A 19,697-nucleotide genomic window follows, 5' to 3' on the forward strand; every position below is an offset into this window, starting at 1 on the left:
GACAGCAGCTGACACCAAGCGAAGGGAGGCCCCATGAAACACAACTACAGGGCTCTGCTGTCACATGTGCCCCTGTGGCCTCAACAGATGCAGGGTGAAAGGGAATCTAAGGTTTAGAGTTTATGTTGTGCTGACTACTCTAACAAATGATTTGTGTGTGTACTCCCTTTTTCGGTGGTGGTGTTTTTTTGCCTTAGAGCATCACAAGATTGGCAAAAATCAGCACTTAATATACCTCAAAATCTAAAGCAAAATTAACATAAGATCACAAATTTGTTTTTCCTTTTATCTTTAACCACTTAATATAGTTCTCAAAGATATTCATACTACCCAGACAACAAATTAACTTACCCACTAAAACTAGCCAAAACACACTCTTTGTTTGAGTTTAGTAAAGTATGTGATCACATTAAAATGTTAGTGTTTGAAACAGAAAAAACCACTACATAACTTATAAGACTTGTTTTTATGATTCCTTATTCGCTGAGTTAAACCACTTCATTAGGGCAAGTTATGACTTACAGCTACTAGACATTCTTCTACAAAAGGAGTCAAGACATGGGGGCGGATGGTGACCATGATATCTCGGAAGTCGATGGCTGTGACTCTCCCAGTCCTAGCACTGTCCCGTTGCACAAAGGCTTGTTTTGCATGCTCTAATTGTATTTCCTACAAATAAGGAAAGTAAAATACTTAATTTATGCTTCTCATTTAATAATTACTACAAATGACTGCTCATTTTAAAATCAGACTGAAGAAAGATTACATCTTGATCTAACAAACCCCCACCTGCCTGTTTAATAGCACCCCCAAGCTACCGTCTCCTTCCAAGGGAGAGAAGTTTGTTCAGACCAATGAACACGTCTTGAGAAAGTGCACTCCACCTTGTTCTGAAGCCCATGAACACAAAGAAAATGAAAACTGGAATGAAGTTTGCTAGGTTCAAAGACCTGGCCAAACCCAGCTTAGGTGATGCAGATGATCAAAGGAAAAACACTACCAGGGACATTAACTTCTCTCCAAGGAAAAGAGAAAAATTTTTAACCACAACCTGGTACACAAACACATGATGTAACGATAGATAGAAAAGAGCGGTAGTTCTTCTCTGCTATTTCTTTATCACAGGGCTTCCCAGCGTTGGCACTATTGGCATTTTGGAAAGGTAAGTCTTTATTATAGGGGGGCTGTCCTTCTGTGTACCCCTATTCTCTTCACACTAGATGTAAGTATCCCCTCCCTTTCAAGGTCATAACAGTTAAAAATGACTCTAGATAGAGCCATAAGTCTTGGTTAAGGACTACTGCTCCAGGTAGTTGGATGGTATGTGGATCAGAGGAGGTAAAACCCATGGTGGTATCACTGCATATGTTTAGTTAAAATGATCTAAAGACAGAAAGTCCAATCACAGATCTCTGTTGCTATTCCCAGGGGATAAGTGTGTACACAAAAGAAGTCACAGTCTCCCATCAAAACTCTTGTGCACCATATGGGAGAAGCATCCCTCCTGCAGACAGCCATTTTACTATCTTCCTTGCAGTACTCTGCCCATTTCCCAAATGGGCCTTTGGAGTGACAGCTAACTTCTATGCAATTAAAAAGTAACATCGGCCAGAAAGTGGTTCATGTCTATAATCCCAACACTTGGAGAGGCTGAGGCAAATGGATCACTTGATTCCAGGGGCAACCCCGAACTACCATGTGCCCAACCTGGGCCACATGGCGAAACCCTGTCTCTACAAAAAAACAAAAAAGTGGCCAGGCATGGTGGTGCGTGCTGTAGTCCCAGCTACTTGGGAGACTGAGGCAGGAGGATCACTTGAGCCTGGGAGGAAAAGGTTGCAGTGAGCAGAGATCATGCCACTGCACTCCAGCCTGGACGATGGAGTGATACACTGTCTCGAGACAACAACAACAACAACAACAACAACAACAACAAAGAACACCAACAGGCTCTCAGAAACTTCAAACTATTTGAAAAAAATGGAGGCTCTTTAGATGACATTAAGATATTTTTAAACTCTGGTGAGATAATGATATCATATTTATTCAAGTTGTATAAAAAATAATTGTCCTCATGAATTTGTGCAAACTAAAGTGTAAGGGAAGTGACATGAGTCTGATACTACTTTAAAGTACTCTGTCTTCCTTTCCTTCCCCAGAAAGGCAGGGAGATGAAAGAAGACATTCAATATTTACAATAACAAAAGCCAAATAACAGTTACATGATGGGTCATTATACTCTTCTCTCTACTTTTGAAGTTTGGAAATGTCCACATTAAAAAAATTTTAAAGTTAAGACATTTAATAGTAAGAATCAGAGTTCTTATTCTATTTAAAAGTATCTTCTTGTTTATAGCATCTGCCAGTTTCAATCCAGCCAGTCTCAGCTAAAGCTCTCTTCTGGGATCCCAGTCTTTCTGGAGCCTCCACCGCTGGCTCCTTAAATGGGAAGCATCTGTCGGCCCTCTGTCCTCACATCTTCTCACTCTACTCTCCGAGGCAAAGTGCTCGCTCCCTTAATGTCTCACGGATTTCTTATAAGCTAAGGCTTAACTCCCGTATCCAAGTCTCACTCCTTTCTGCTGGACCAGAATTTCTGTTTAAAGAATATATCCACATGGGTATCTTGTAAAGGCCATAAAATGACACATAACTAACCCTGTATTATGGGTCCCCCAACTCAGTGCTCAAACCTGTTTTCTCTTCTATGTTCACAGCTTAATTATTAGGCATGTAGTTTTATTGGCCGTCTCACCTAGAAAGCTGTCATTCTGAATTGTTCAAGCTTCCTTTCTCCCAGAGTAAACCAGTTACCAAATTCTGTCACTTAGGACTTTGAAAGTTTGCCCAAATGCACCTTTTCCTTTTCGTTCCTGATGCTACTGGTTCAGGCTTTCCTTGGACCTCACAAATTATCACAATGGTTCTGACTATCAGTCTGGAGCTTGGGTTTGCAGTCTGGACCACTCTCTGGTCTACCATGTACACATCAAAAGTCACTTTTCAGAATTAAAGACCTAACCTCCCTCTCCCTCCAGAGAAATCTCCAATGATTGTTTATCATACAAATCATCTCTGAAGCAAGGCATACAAGCCCCTGGGGGAACTACTTTTAGCCTCATCTCCTACCACCCATGCCCACCCTTGCCAGACCTGCTACACCCCTGAGTTTTTGCACACATAGTTCCTTCCACCTAGTGTAGACTGCTGCCCCTCTATACAGCTCCTGTTCCTGCCATTTCCTTTAAGCTTAGCTCAAACGGTGCCACTTAGGCAAATACAACCAGGCCTTATAACTGGAAATAACTGATGTGCCTATGGTGGCCCCTTGTCTGAACATTAATTATAAGACTTGTCTTATTTGATCTTATATCATAATCAGTTATTCACTTTTCTGCCTTTACCCTACCTTACCAGAAAAAAGACAGTGTATCTTGTTGAAGTCTTATAAACATCTGTTCACATTTATACATGCGGCTCAGCAGAATGCTTTAGATATAGTAGGTGCTCAATAAATGACAGGCATTCTCATCAGTGAAAAGTATTTTGTAAACCAACTGAATGAACAAATCATGAGCTATTGAATAAAGCGAGGGTCTCTATATGAGTGCTTCCAATTCAGGAGGAAAGAAGAAACCAACTGTTAAACACCCTGTAGTGAAAAATGACCACAGTATGTATTCAATTGAAAGTAAATGAAGTCTCCTATTGAGTTACCAGACCCATTGCTAAAGTTAGCCATAAGCCAAGATTACTCTCAACAATAGTAGAAGGTATGTTCAGCTATTTACCATTTTCCCTAGTTTATAAGTCAACATCTTAGGGATTCCTCAAACAATTATACCAAAAATGGCATCGCTTTCTCTGGCAACCCCATCTCCTTAGAAAGTGGGAAGTCAGAATGCTAAGACCAACCTGTCCAGAATTCCAGATTGGGAACAGGTGCCAAGGTGGGGGCTAGTGCTCACACAGCAGGACAGGGGGCATACCTGTTATGAGAACAGTGTCACAACACATCTCTGTACCTATGCTTCCATGATTAAACACCTAAGAGCAGGGACCCCTTAAGCTAGAATAAGAAAGCTCTTTTAAGCCTGATGATGGACAACTTGAGAATACATTTCCAACAGCTCTTATAGAGTGGAGGTGTTATAAGTTCCACAGAACAAAATGCTAGGTCTATGTCGTTCTCTAAATAGTAAGACAGAGTGAAAATAATACAGTTAGGTGGCTCCCCAACTTTAAAAGCAGTTTACTGAAGATGTGGGTTGCCTTCTGAAGACCATCTGTTTATGTCGTGACTGTTTCTTCTTCTGGGTGAAGAAATAAAACCATGACCTCAACCAATACGACAACCATACAATAGCACTTAGCGAGCATGTGTTATGCAGCAGACACTGCTGGAAAGCATTTTACGGAATTAATTCATAGAATGCTTACTGCAAGCCTATAAGGTAGGTACTGTTATTAACCTCACTATAGCAGTTGAGGAAATTAAAGTCTCACTGACAAGAAGCAGCAAAGCTGGAATTCAAACCTCAGCAGTTCTGTCCCAAGCCCCCAATCTACCCATGCTCCTAATACTTCACTTAACTGCCTGGGTAGCCTCGGACAAGGCTACTGTCAGGAATTTGATTAAACGATGGATTTGACACTAAGGAATCTTAAGAGCTGTGAAAGATAAAAACTCCATTTGCTTTTAGGTAATTTAACGCTCTAGATTTTACTGTTGCCTATTTTCATGAAAAAATAATAAAATTCCTCAAAGTTTTCCAGTAAGGCAAAGGGCTTCTGTATACTCAGAGCATCAGGATTGTTTTATCAATAGTAGCAGAGACCAAGGAGGAGAGAAACCAAATCTAAAAGGCCCTCTCCTGGCCTCACTCACTTTTTGCTCTCTTTCCCACAGCCCTAAGAGACAAAGGAGGAGAAAATTAAATCAGGAGGCCAGTGGGAGCTAACAAATAGGTTACTCCATCAATATCAAAGAATTGTGTGGTCTTTGAAATATATGACCAGGCTCACACTACTCATGACAGAATGACTTAAAATCGAAGCTCCTGGTTTACATCTCAAAAGCTATTTAATGAAAATCTAAATGTATACTATGGGTTGTCAAGAGACTGGCAGCTCCTAGATCTGAACCCAGAAGAGATAAAACTGAGACAGAGAGCTTTTCATATGTATGAATTATAGCATATACAAAATAATATTTATTTCTAAAATGAAGGGGATCAGAAGTACAAGAGTCATCTGTGTAGAGAACAACATGGGCAGTAATCATTATATTCATATATTTAAAGGTTAAAAGACTACCAAGTTAAAAAAAAAAATATATATATATATATATTTGTTAGGCTGGCGGTCTATTTCTTTTGAAAAAATGGAGAGATGCTATAGGGGTCAGGGTTTATTTAGCGCAGTACACAGAAGAAGTCTTTAACCTATAGAACTATTCAGCAGTAAAATGGGCTATCTTGAAAAGTAGCAGGTTCCCTGACACTGGAAATACTTGTTCAACCACAGGCTGAGGAACACATGTCAAGAATTTTACCTTATTTTTAATAGAGAAAGTTATGGAAGCAATACATTATGATGACAATATGAAATATGGAACAGGCATGGATACAGTGCAAACAGCAGTCATGACACTACTACCCAGGAAATCTCAGGTGATTGTTTGCATCTTAGAGCCTCAGGTTTTCTTCTACAGAATAGGCACAACAACACCTACTGTGCAGGGTTATAAAAACCACAGGTCATGCATGACAGGTATTTAATAAACGGTGTCTTTGATTTTTGTCCAGGTGAAAGGTTTGAAAACCTCCTCCAAAGCCTTTGCAATATGAAAGAGCAGTTCTGCTCAATCATTCTGAACTAGCCACAGGAACAGAAAAATGAGCATGAGCCAGGGTGGCGGATAACAACAGCTGAATGCTTTAACACTTACTACAGACCAGGGGCTAGGGCAAGAACTTCAAAGACAGTATTTCACTTAAGCCTCACAATAATTCTGTGAAGTAATAATTATTATCTTCATTTTACACAGAGGCACCTGAAGTTCAGAGGGGTCAGGTAACTAGCCTAACGTCACACAACTAAGAAGTGGAAGAGCTAAGATCCACAGAAAGGGATATCATAAAACTGAGATTCTAAACTACTAACTTATGCTGCCTTGGGCAAAATCATAAGTAAGGAGGTCATAACTAGATTTGGGCAGGTAATAGGAAAAGAGATTTTAAGAAAATTTTGATCAAGACTTAAATATAGAAATGAACAAAGATAGATCTCAAAAATTCTCATTTCGAATTTTGGGGAAGATAAAGACTCTACCACAAAGGAAAATACTTAAGGGGAAAGAGATGAGATGAGGTGGTTGACCATGATGAAAAACTTGGAGTGAAGTAAGTTTTGGTTATAAACAGAAAGTTAAGATATACACAAAAGAAAGCTGGAGGTACAGGTAGAAATGTACATCTGAGAAATTTAGATGACAGCGTTTTAGGGAAAATATCATAAGGTGAACATTTACTAAGTTATTAAGTGCATGCTATGTCCCAAGGGCTGTTGTGTTTTCCCTGCTTCATGTCTTTGAATCCTCTCCACAACCAAGGTGGCCCTACCATCACCTCCATTCTGAAGATGGAAAAATGAGGTAAGAATGAGTCGAGGGTGACACAGGCAAGGATGAAACTGAATAGGCATCCAGGCAGTTGGCTTCTGGAGCCATGATCTTAGCCTACACAGACTGCCTGTTCCTTTTAGAGACGGCCTACCAAAAAAGAAAAAGATGATTGTAGAAGTAGGTGAGATCATCCCACAGTGCATACAAAGAGCAGGCAGACAACAAAAATCAAACAGATACCTAAATAAGTGAGTAAAGAAAGTAAGACAGAGGACCTGAAACCTCATAGCAAACCCAGAGAGCTGAGAAAATGAAGTGTGTCTGTAAAGAGAGCTCTTAACAGTACCAGGCGATAGGTGCATTCTAAATGCTGCTGCCAAAGATAGTTACCAACTAAAGAGAAACGGCCCCTCCTATCACCTAAGGCTGGAAGGTCCAAGAGCAGGAGTTCTGCAGCTATCTCTAAGGCAGTTCCACTCAAGTACATGAAAGGAGGCCCAATTTCTCTTTAATATGAGCCAGTGAACTATCTTCTGTTCCCTCTATTCTGGTGCATGGTGATTAATGGAATACGCTTTTATTGCAGCAGTTTCCAACTACTTCAACACACCCATTCAGATTGCTGTAGAAAAAAAAATTAAACTCTTCAAAATTGCTGGTTGTACAGAAATAAACATATATAGGGGTTACACCACTTTAGGTCTAACATTCGTGCTTCTAATAGTTCCAGGCCTGTCATTTCCTTAATAATCTCCAATTTTCCAGTGGGTATATTTTGAATGTAAAATATTCTCTCCACCTCTATTCAGACAAGCAAGTTTGTGCTTCAGCCTAATAATTGAGAACAATTTATCACAAACAACAACAAAAAACCCAGCCCCTGAAAACAAGCAGCAGAGCCAGGTGATTTATATTATAAAGCCAAAAACACCAAAAAAAAATTTTTTTTGAACCCAGGGTAATTTGCATTTATGTGTTTTGAAATTTTACCAAAATCTAAAATATTAATAAATGCAAAGAGCTAATAAGGAAATGATTCAAAATAATTCCTTTTTAGATTTAGTGATAGAAGAATTCTGGGCAAAATGCAGCTAATTGTTTATCAAAACAGGAAACAAAAAGTATAAAGATGATTTTCCTAAAAAATACAGTATCATATTTAGCCCAATTTCAAACAATTTCTATATTATATCACCTATCAGTACCTGTATACTAGTTTGCATATAAATATCCACTTTGTTTTCATAATTTCTGCTAACCTGAAGAAAAAAATTCTAATTAAAATGAAGATCCACACATTTTTTAACAAAGTAAAAATGAAACATAGCAATAAAGTAGGTAGACAGATAAACAGTAGTTACCATTCTTAATTTTGTTCTATGCGTGCCTCCCCCCAATTCAGCCATGCAGTCAGAGTTTCAGAGTTGAGGGTGAAATTTCATCCCTGATTCACTAGGTGAGGCCTTTAATTAAAAGGATCTTCGGAAGCAGTGTCACATGTGGCTCGGCATGCACTGCAACACCTTGGTAAAAACCAAATACAGACCTTTTCCATCTCAATTTCCTTGCTCTTCTGATTTAACGTTAAACTTCACAGTGGGTAACAGATGGGGAGATGCTGTATAGAGTGCTCATTTTTACCAGGATCTTACTGTAAAAACCTGCACAACAGGCTGCTCAACAAAGCAGCAAGCTGACTAACACCACAGAGACACCACCACAATGAATCCTGATTTCCGTTGCCCAGAGAGTAAAAAAGTGTGTGTTGTGGTTGGAACCTGTCCTTCATCTTACGATCCAAGAGACCAGGATCACATCTCTGGTTACTCATCACCAAACTAGCAATGGTTTTCATTTGGACCCAAGCAGAATCTCATCTAGTGGAAGAGTCGAAGGCAAACAACAATAACGAGCTTTACTCACTATTTCATTGAGAACACCAAATGATGCTATATTTACAAAACAGTACCAAAGCTACATCACAGACCCCATCTCATACAAGTTAGAATCAACGTAAAAGGCACTCACATAGTGAAAATTAAAATACAACTGTGTTCTTGGGCTACTAAAAATTCACGGTCTAGATACTTTCACTAATACAGACAAGACAATTGGGGGACAAAACGGAGGGGCAAATGGCTCAGGTTACTCAAACCTCAGCAAGGACCTTGTTAACTGTCCACTCATCTGTAAAGAACTATGGTCTCAGCTAATTCTGCCACAGGTATTATTTTTTATGAATGCATGAAACTGCTTATTAATTCTAAAGCTAGAAAATTTGGGGTTGCCATGGTTGAAGGTATGTTTTGCTTGGTTGTGGTTGGGCAGGGGTAGTAGCAATTTCATTTTTAACATATATAGCCTCTTGTGCTGAAATTTTTGCCTTATACCAGGATGCTATGACAAATATAGTAGCAAACTGTAACTGATGGTGAGTATAAAGCCAAGACCTCAGCTGACCAGCAGCAGTGAATCTCTGACTTGTGGAGGGGCATGTGGCAACTACAAACACCTGGGAGCAGCAGACTTCTAGAGTTCTACTGTCTAGGGCTCAGGATCTAAAGAACAAAAATGTCCATGTTACACAGAAAAGAGGTGGGCTGACCTCTACACTATGCTGACAAGAAGCCAAAATAATGGTCAATCTGATTTATTAAAAATAACCAAAATTGTTCAGCTGCATTATTAGCATGGGTATGCTTTAGCATCCAACCAGATTATCACCGGACTCTTGATCTGAGAACAAGGATCCTTACTAATATGAATGGCCAGTCTGGGATGCCAGACACAGCTTTGATCCCAGGTTCTATTCCTAGCTTTACTTACTATGATTCATGTCTTTGGGTTTCATCAACTCTTCTGATAAAATGAGGATCAGAATAAAACTATGATAAAATACACCCTTGTGATTAGAACTCTCTGATGGGTCAGGTAACCTCATTCATATACTCTATTTGATGAGAAGACATCAGATAGGATTTTTAGCCCCATTCCCTCTCAAGTCAGCTATCCTGTCTCTTCACTAACCAAACAGAATACCCAACTTCAAAATCTGGCCTCTCCACCAATTCAGAGCATTGCTAATTTCTGGATGATGCTTTTAGAGCAATAGGTAATGGCCCCAGGAAACAGAAGAAATTTCCTGGCTGCATAAGGTGCAGAACAAAATTCCTTCAAAAAGCTCAAGTCTACAGGGCCCGTGGGTAGGGCTCCTATGGTAGATCATCTCAACACCAAAGAACTGAAAAGAGGCGGCAGAGCTGATTCGCCAACAAACATGTAAACAGCTCTTACATATAAAGCACTACTCTGTAGCCCTTCCTTAAAACCTCCTCTTCTTCTGTGCTCCCTTTCTCAATGAAACATCACCATCCTCCCGCTAGCCCAAACCTAAAATCCAGGAGTTAACCTTGAGTTCTGCAAATCCTTGAATGTCCCCGTCCCATTAAAACATGAAGCCTTGTCTGGCCTATCCCTATAAGTTCTCTTGACTCCATTTACTCTGGCCCATCACTGTTACCATCCAACCAAGACCACAGTTGTTTGACTCTTGGTTTAGAAAGTAACCAATTGGTCTCTGTCTCCTTGGTCACGCCCTTCTCCATTATATTTATCACACAATAGCAGAGTGATCCTTCTAAAACACAAATCTGATGAGGTTTGCCTCGACAGGCTTCCCATTACTCTTAGGATAAAGAGCCGAATGTTTACCTTTAAACATTCAGGGTTGCCTAGTCCAGACCAAAGTTTGCAAAATCTGGTTCCTGAATCATCCAGAGCATCGCAGTTCAGGATGCTTATTGGCAAGGCAGCTTCTTAGGCCCTATTCAGAACTACTAAATTTGAGTCTTGGGTGGGGAGGAATGGAGACAGGCCCGGGACCCTGCATTTTTAAATAAGTATTTTAAATAGAATAATTTTTACACTAAAATTAACAAAAAACTACCAGAGATTTAGAAAAATTAATTTCAACTTCAAATCCACCTGTCTGACCTTAAACAGATCCAGAAAACTTCTTTAGGTTTCTGTTCACTCAGCTTTCACAGGGAAACAACACCAACTGCCTTACTTAGCTTAACACTTAAGGTGGCTATAAGGACAAATACTAATACAAGTACAAGAACTTTCTTAGCTGGAAAACGCTATATGAGAGGCAGCTAATAACAATGTTGTTCTAGTTGACAGAGATATTGAATTTGGTGGTAATCCTAGACTTTTCTATCCTGAGATTGGAACCACTGGAAACTCCTATGTGTAGACTGTTTTCAAATTAAAATAATTACATGTAAAATATATATCCAAGATTATAAAACGGTATCAAAAAAAAAAAAAAAAAAACCTGGAAGTGACAGTACCATGCACCCCTACTAAGAACGTATTGATGATCATATCTGGCAATTAATGGGTAGGGGTCAGGAATGCTAGCTATTTAGCAATGCATGACTGGGTACTGCCATTCAGATGCATGGTACCTTCCAGGAACAGAAAATAACTACCTATGGCCTTAGGCCTGGAGACAGTGCAATAGAGTAGGAACAGCATCATATTCTTGAATTCATCACATACCTGTTGTCTGACTGCATAAGCTAAGCTCTATAACAGTTGCTCTTTAGTACTGTTTTGGGATATTTCTTTGGAAACATGAAGCTATGGGCCATTTCCCTGGAAAATTACTAGTAAATGCAAAATTTTACCCTAGAGTAAGTTTATTCTTTTGCATATAATAGGGGATAATAATAATTACCTTTTAGGTTATTGGGAGGATGCTATTATCAGAAACAGAATATTTAAAAGTACCTTATAAATTATAAACATTATACAGATATTAGTTATTGTAACTTTTTTGAAAGTGACTCAGCACTCACTACACAATAATTTGGCAGAAAAGTTTTAGAAAGCTTTCATTCTGTGCCCTCAAGTGCCTACAACATTCAACCAATTTAAAAAAAAAATGGCAAAGAGGGCTGGGCACGGTAGCTCATGCCTATAATCTCAGCACTTTGAGAGGCCAAGCCGGGTGGATCACTTGAGCCCAGGAGTTTTAGACCAGCCTGGGCAACAGGGGGAGACCATATCCCTACAACAATACAAAAATTAGCCAGGCAAGGTGGGTGTGCCTGTAGTCCCAGATACTCTGGAAGGCTGAGGCGGATGAATTGCTTGAGTCCAGAAAGTCAAGGATGTGGTGAGCCATGACTGCACCACTGCACTCCAGCCTGAGTGACAGATTAAGAAACTGTCTCAAAAAAATAAAAAGTTGGCAAAGGGGCCAGCCATGTGACTCACGCCTATAATCCCAGTACTCTGGGAGGCCACAGCAGGACTGTTTGAGCCCAGGAGTTTGAGACCAGCCTGAGCAACACAGTGAGACCCCCTCTCTACAAAAAAATTAGCTGGGCATGGTGGTGCTTGCCTATGGTCCCAGTCACTCAGGAGGTCGAGGTGATATGATCACTTGAGCCCTGGCATTCAAAGTTGTAGTGAGCTCTAATGCACCACTGTACTCTAGTCTGGATAACAGAGTGAGACCTTGTCTCAAAAAAAGGAAGGAAGGAGGGAGGGAGGGAAGGCAGGAAGGCAGGAAGGCAGGAAGGCAGGAAGGCAGGAAGGCAGGAAGGAAGGAAGGAAGGAAGGAAAAAAAAAAAGTTGGCAAAGGATCTGAATACCTGCCGTGAGGTTTTATGCCACAAACCTTTAACTGTTTTTGCTACAAAACAAACTCATAGAGAACACATTTTATACTTACTTGTAGTTACTCCTTTTGGACTGTCAGGTACAATTCCTAGATTTTCACATTATAAGAGTCTCAAGAGTTATAGTCTCTGCACCTTTCAATCCTTTGCACAAGTCCTCTTGACAAACCCAACACGCCCAGCAAATATTTGCTGAATTGGATGGTTTGCCTGACATGAGTAATAATCACAACACAAAAAAACCCTGAGATTTATGTTAAAACTATTTATGAACTGCAATTCCATCAGGTATAGAATAGAAAAATTTCTCCAAATTATTTTCTAAAATACAAAGAATATTAAAATTTATTTTAATCTATTTTAAAACTAACAGCTATAAAATTAGAGCTTTGCTCTAGGAGTTCAGAGTAGACACACGTGGAGATATTTTTAAATACACATCCACATATAAAACTGTATTCACATCCACACATACCATCAGTATAAATCATGGGATAAGAGAAATGTGACCCCACTCCCTGCTGAAATCTTTCCATTCCAATGAGGAAGAAGACTACAGGAAGGAGGCTTTGTATCCTTGCCACTTGCTCAATGTTATTAGATGCAAAGTACAAATCAGTCAAGTTTAGCTCAAATAATATCAAATTGATTCACCACTTTATGACTTTTACAGCCAAAGCACAGAAAAGGACATAGCAGTTCACTATGCAAGCAATGCCCAGGACTGCCAACACCTTAGTGGGTGGGGACCTGCCCAGACTCTACATAAACACATGACCCAAGTAAGATCCTCACAGCCGCATGGTGGTTTCTAAGAAACTCACACTTGCTTGGATACAGTAAAAACATTTATTAAATGACAAAAAAAAAAAAAAAATAGAACTTGCAGAGAACTGCAATGCCCCACAAATCACACACATGTATACACACACATAAACACAGGTAATACATGTGCTGACTGGAACCAACCTGAGCTACCTTCTAGGGTTCCTTAGTGGAATAGAGGAGTGCTGTCTCTACATGCTGCTCAGGTTTCCTGAAATCACAAGTATTTCTTGGCTGTCCCTACAGCTGCTCCCCTTCCTCATCATGCGACAGGTAGCAGCATGCATGATGGCAGGCTCGTTCACATTTCAAACAGCCAAGCATCTGCCTTCACAGCCTTGGCACCAGTCAGGGAGCTAGTGCCTGTTTCTGAGTCCTGCCCGAGAGCAGAAAGGCGGATACTTGCCTAACAAAGCAAGAGCCTGAAACACAGGAGATTAAATTCACTTTCATCTTTAAGAAGTTACCTGCATTCAGAAAAGAGTTCAAAGGAAGCAAACAAAACATATGAAATGGAAGGAAGGAACCCTATGGTAGACATTAAAACTGGCACTCAGGTAAAGCCTATCACGGTCCATCCATTCATTCCTGTAAATCCAGGTCTGGAGTAGGACACAAAAGCAAGGCCCTGACTGAGATCATTAAACACTATAACCACTGTAATCTAGTAAAAATTCAGTACTTCTATTCTGACTACAGAGACAAAAATTATCCTATTCAGGGCACTGTGGGATGTTTCCATTTACCATTATAGAATGAAGTTGAATTTAAGTGAATACCCTACAAATCATTTGGAAACATAACCATAATCCCTGAGTCATTTAATCCTGGACTCTGGCTTTCCTGTATCTGGAGGAAGGCCTAGAGGCTGCTGTGAGCAGTTGAAAATCGACTCAATTCAGTATAATTGACACTTGCTTAGAGGAGGAAACGAGATCACCCTTACTACTGCTAACATTCCATTAAGACTAAAAGTTAATTAAGCTGTGTTCCATAAAGTCAATTTGAGGCATTTGTCTCAATACCATTACTGTAATTATTCCTCATCAAAATGAATACCGCCTCCTACAGCACAACAATGTCCTATGGAAACAGCAGTAAAAATCCAGCAACTCACATTACATTCTCCATCTGAGTTAGGTAAGTAGGTTTATGTTTACAGAGAACTGAAAACAGGGATTCACTGAATTAACATATTTTTTAAAAATACAAAGGCAGGTTTAGGGTGTCTTGTTTTATGTTTCCGAAGGCCTGGAAAATAAAAGCAAACCAGACAGCAGGACAAATTATATGTATCATAACAATACCATTACAAGCCAAAAAGAGAAGAGCCTATTGAAGTTAACCTATCACAAATGCTAGTCGCTAAGAATGAACACCACAAAACCCTTACCAAGTGAGCACCACAGCCTGTGCACCCTCCACCTCCACCCAGGACAGGATTCCAACCACTCCCCAGAGGGCTTTGGTAAGGTCTAGAATACACCAAAAAGCCGGGGGCACCAGGATACCCACTAAGGACATTTCTAGTAACAAAGGAATGACATTTTTCCTCAAGACCCAAAATTTAAACATATCAAATGAATCCCCTTATGTGAGTCTTTTAAAATATATTTAATAAAGTATAAATAAAATTTAACTGTTAGAAGCAAAGCAAATGCATAAACATCTACATAGTATATAGGTACTGATCTCTAGTGACTAAATGATAATGTTGTATTTCAAGTATTTTGAAATAATGCTGCAGAAGGAAACTAAGTTATCATCTTATTTTGTGAATACTCTTCTCCTGGCATCATCAGTGGCACAATGATGGGTGGAGGAAGGGGGTCACGAGAGAAGGGCAGCAAGGACTGGGTTAGGGAAAGTGCATCCCAGAAACCAAGACAACACCTACAGCAATTAACCCACAGGAAGCAAGTGCACAAGTGTCCTTAGCACAGCGGTTCTCCATTAGGGCCCCAAGAAGCTTTAAATAGCCCCCAAATACCCAAGTGTTCCCCCTGCCCCCATTAAATCTAATGTCTAGAGGTGGAACTGAGGCAACAATCGTTTTTAAAGCTTCCAGGTGATTCCAATATGGAGCCAAGTTTGAGACTACTGCCTTGTCTATAAAAGGTGTCAGATGACATGATTCTGAAGCTGATGACAAAACTACCCATTTCTCAGAGAAACAAAATATTGGTAAGTAGTAACAGAGCCAGTCACGAGCCAAAATTTTAAGTTGTAATTTTGCCCCTCCTGACCTAAGTGACCTTGAGGAAATCACTTGATTTCCCGGGGCCTCAATGTGCATTCCTTCTAAACATGGAGTTATACATAAATCTGTGGACAGCCCATTTAATTCTATGATTTCAACATATTAATAAAGAAATACTTCTCAATGGAACAGTTTTGCCAGGCTAGAAAGTGTGTAGCAAATCACAGTTCAAGACTCAAATCAGGATTTTTATACACAATTTGATTCCAGGTTTACTTATTCACCTTTTTAACTTTTTAAGAGCTAGACCCACCAATAAAAACTGAGTAAATTCCGCATATGTCAGGTGTCTTTTTCTTTCTTTTCCAAAATGTAGTTGCACAAATTCCGAGTCCCAGTTAAATGGAATATGTTGATGAATTCTGGTCTGTCCAAAAACTTGCTTAACATCCTCTGAAAAGAGAAAAGAAAGATTGATTAAAACTAAGTGAATCAGGTTCTTTCTGATAAGATCTGTTATTAAATGGATATTGCCTTTTCTTATAAAAAAAAGTAACTTAATTTTAAACAGACACATAGATTACAAAACTATGGAAGAAATAAAAGAATTCTCATGGAATTAGTTAAGAAATCCAAGTCAAGAATCCTACCAAATAAAACAAAGATGGAAAAAAATCAAGAAGATGCACACACACACACACACACCGTAAAGGCTACAGGAAACCCAAGTAGTAAGCTAAAACTATTATCACCTCATTTGTTTTTGTTTCAATAAATAATGATTATTTTCTAGGTACAGAGGACAGAATTCAATCTTAGTGGTAGGAAACACATACATACACAAACACACATACCACAAGATACAAGTGTTACACACAGCCTGTAACAGTTATTTAAAAATTTTTGGAAGATTTAGAAATCCATTAGGAAAAAATTTGACACACATATTTAACACCCCTAAGGCAATATATTGAGCTGCACTTGAAGACAAAGAAAATGGGGAGAAAAACCAGCAGCAGCCCAAGTCTTTGACTTTCCACTGCACTCTTCTGGCTTGACCCAAGAATTCTCAAATTGTTCGAATAATTCCATTTAAGATGGGCCACTGAATGTGCTTGTCCTGGCTTATCATCTCTTTTTGGCCTCTGCAGCAAAACTGTATGAGGACTGACAGAGAGAAAAGAAAAGAAAAAAAAATATGAAAAACCTTACTTTTCTAAAGCTTCATGTTTTTATTTTTAGCCTCCCACCTCCTCTTGACAAAAGTGTGTGTTTAGAGGGTGGAGGATATACAAATTATTACCATATTAATATTTTTTCCTGACTTTCACAGCTTTAAATATATCTACCAAACCTGCTCATTTTTATGAGCAAACTGTGCTTGATACCTTTTTTCTGTTTTGCTTCTATTTTTTTTTAAAAAAGAAACAAGAAGAAGTTATTTTAGTCCTCTGAAAAGTGCCAAAATTTTTGGCATATGTGTCTATGGTTTCCCCCCCGTTTTCCCACTTCCACCCCCATTATACCCACAGTTTTTATTCCATGCTTTTAAAGTTTCCAGAAAGTTTTAAAGCCTTGCCATGAAGAAACAGCAGTGCCACCATTAGCATAAGGTTGGGTGTGTATTTACACAGAGAAGGCAGTAAAAATGAGGATTACGCTGGGCACAAATTTTATAAAAGTTGGCAGAAATCCTCAGGCTGGCCTTGATGAGGACAATAAAAGTTTTAAAGTACAACCTTAATTTATCTGAATTTATTCTGTCTTCTCTACTTTTAGGAAAAAAAGAGATAAGATATAAGGAAAATGAAGTGAATCCAGAATTAGGATTTAAAGGAAAAACAAAATAAAAGATTCTCAGTGGGTCAGACTGGGGTCAATAAAAGGAATTGAGTAGAAGAAGATTTCTGAAAAGAAATCACCAAACTGAAATTCAAATGACTTGGATTCAAATGCTACTAATAGCAGCTAAAATTTCTTGGGCACTCACAATGCTGCAGGTATTGTTCTAATGGCTTTAAGTCCCTTAATATCTTAAAACATGACTTTCTTCAGTGTAAAACATACTAACCAAATAATCTATGGCTCCTTTCTGGGTGTAAGTGTCTGTATCTCTATAGGAAGCAGGCCCAGTAAAGATTTAATAAAGGCTCCCATAATCTTCTAATCTAGATGAATAAATCATCTAATGAGAAATAATGTTCAAATGATAAAGATGTGACTGAAAGAAATTTTTTCACACTATAAATAAAATTTTATACTAGAATAAAATTTTTGAGAAATCATATACAAGAAAAAATGGTTTTCTAATTTATCCTCAGTTAACTTGAAGATTCCTTTCTGCCAAGCATTCCAGTGAAATAAAGTTTTAATGTAATAATCATTGGATAACTGTCAAAAATAAAATCATTCTCCTTCTTGATCTCTCCTTCAATCTCTCTTTCCCATAGAAAGTAACAGAAGGTATTAAATAGCTGGTATATAAAGCAAAGGCACTCATTATTGATTTTTATATTTATATGGTCTGAAATTATAAGCATACATAAAAGTAAGTTTAAGTTTTTCTAATGTTACTGAATGAATTTAAAATGTATCTCAACATAAACAACAATCTTATTTATCGATAATTAAAGTAACTACCGTTTACTGCTTACTAGAGCTCACATTTGAATCCGAAATTTTGAACATTACAGTTTTTTGTACTATTCCATAGAGTGTGTGTCTTTCTCTTTATAAAATGCCTGGCTAATGTACTGAAATCTTCTCTGCAGGATAGAGCTATTATCCTTAAGATATGTCTCAGATCTAAAATCTGAAAATCCTATAGACCTGTACTACCAATAATAATTTGTTTGAAAAAAGATCTCTCTATAGATCTTCTAGAGTATAGTATACTAGATTTATATAAAAAAGATCTCCAGATGATCTTATATAAATCACTATATGTATGTATGCACATACATTAATGTATTTGTACATACGTATTGTACGTGTTTTATTTCCTAATTATTAGCCCCTTGACAGCAAATACCCTATTCTTCACATCTGATTCTACTACTATAGTTGGCATCTGATTCTACCACTATGGCTGGCACAGTGGTAAGCAGAGAACAACTACTTACTAAGTAGTTGCTGACTTTAAATGAGCCAGAAAAGGTTTACAACAGATAATGCAACAGGTTAAGGACAGCAGTCTTAACTCTTTGGGGCACTACAGTTTCCCTTACTAAAAAACTATTCAACAGTCATATCCCAACACTTCAGGATACTGCATATAAATCATCAGTCAACATGGTTTATCAAAATCCCAGCCCTGGTCCTAAACTGATTTAAACATGTTGAGGGGCTGAAAACACTGCATTTTAGCCAGCACTCCAGGTTTTTCTGATGCCAGGATCCAGGACCTCATTCTGAAAGCATTATCTTGGCGTACAGAAGGGTTAGAGTCACTCCTAATTTTTAACTTCTCATCGAAATGGACAAAAATTTCAAAGGAAGGAAGGAGAGAATACTCCACACCAAAAAGTATAATGCAGAAATATATAAACACAGATCATGTGTAGACCTAGGACACTCAGGGATGCCATGCTGTACAACTCCAGTGGATGGCATTTGCTTCATGTGACTGGTGCCTCCTGGAGTTGGGCAGTGTACCAACCGCATGACCCTGAGAATGTAGCCCTATTATTAGCTTGGTGGCTGTTCCAACATGCTGGCTATTGTAGGAATGTCGGGGCTTAGCCAGCTAGCTGGCAACCTTTTAAGTAGCAAAGCTTGGGAGCACTGTACTAGGTCCTTCCCTGTGGGAAGAGGAAGGGTAGTAAAAGGTATGGGGCTATATCCAAGTCTTAATACATGAGAAATAATTCAACAGCAGATTCAAGGAGTACTCTGTATCAGCACTAAACCACAGGGTATCCTCGTGGCAAGGAAATAGAGATTTAAGGAGAAAAGAGAGAGAGAAAAGCTTTATTGGAGAAGATAAACCAAGATCTGGGCCCTGAAAGCAGTCAAGGATTTACTGAGATGGACCTTTGAGGGAGCTCTTCAATGGAGATCAACAGCATGAAGAAAGGCTCATTTCTTTTGAAGTGAATAAAGGTCCAGTTACAGTGCTTTGGACCAAAGCCACCTGTGATCACTGAGACATGATAGATCCTGCTCCAGGTGGCCACAGACATTGGCATCACCTGCCAGTAGCAAACATTATTTTAAAGCCCCCAGGACGTGTGATATGTTTACAGTGAAGAAAAGTTTGCTATGCAAAGAACAGTTGGTCATGGGATTCTGCGGGGGAAAAAAAGGGCCTGAAGTTGTTTACCACTTGGCACAATTTCTACAAAATTTATTTTTT

General features: G+C 38.9%; 1 protein-coding gene across 4 annotated transcripts in view; it reads right to left on the reverse strand.

The window, feature by feature from the left end:
- Positions 1-19,697, reverse strand: part of SLC25A13 (solute carrier family 25 member 13) — a 205,807-nt gene that overhangs the window by 80,339 nt on the left and 105,771 nt on the right. For all 4 annotated transcript variants that reach the window (XM_017525168.2, XM_017525167.1, XM_017525165.2 and 1 more), the window contains 2 exons: positions 15,657-15,796; positions 523-669 (listed from right to left, as the gene is read on the reverse strand). In XM_017525168.2, the coding sequence (XP_017380657.1) occupies positions 523-669; positions 15,657-15,796 (287 nt within the window). The remainder of the gene's footprint in view (positions 1-522; positions 670-15,656; positions 15,797-19,697) is intronic.

Source organism: Cebus imitator, unplaced genomic scaffold (genome assembly GCF_001604975.1).
Source record: "Cebus imitator isolate Cc_AM_T3 unplaced genomic scaffold, Cebus_imitator-1.0 Scaffold37, whole genome shotgun sequence".
NCBI lineage: Eukaryota > Metazoa > Chordata > Mammalia > Primates > Cebidae > Cebus > Cebus imitator.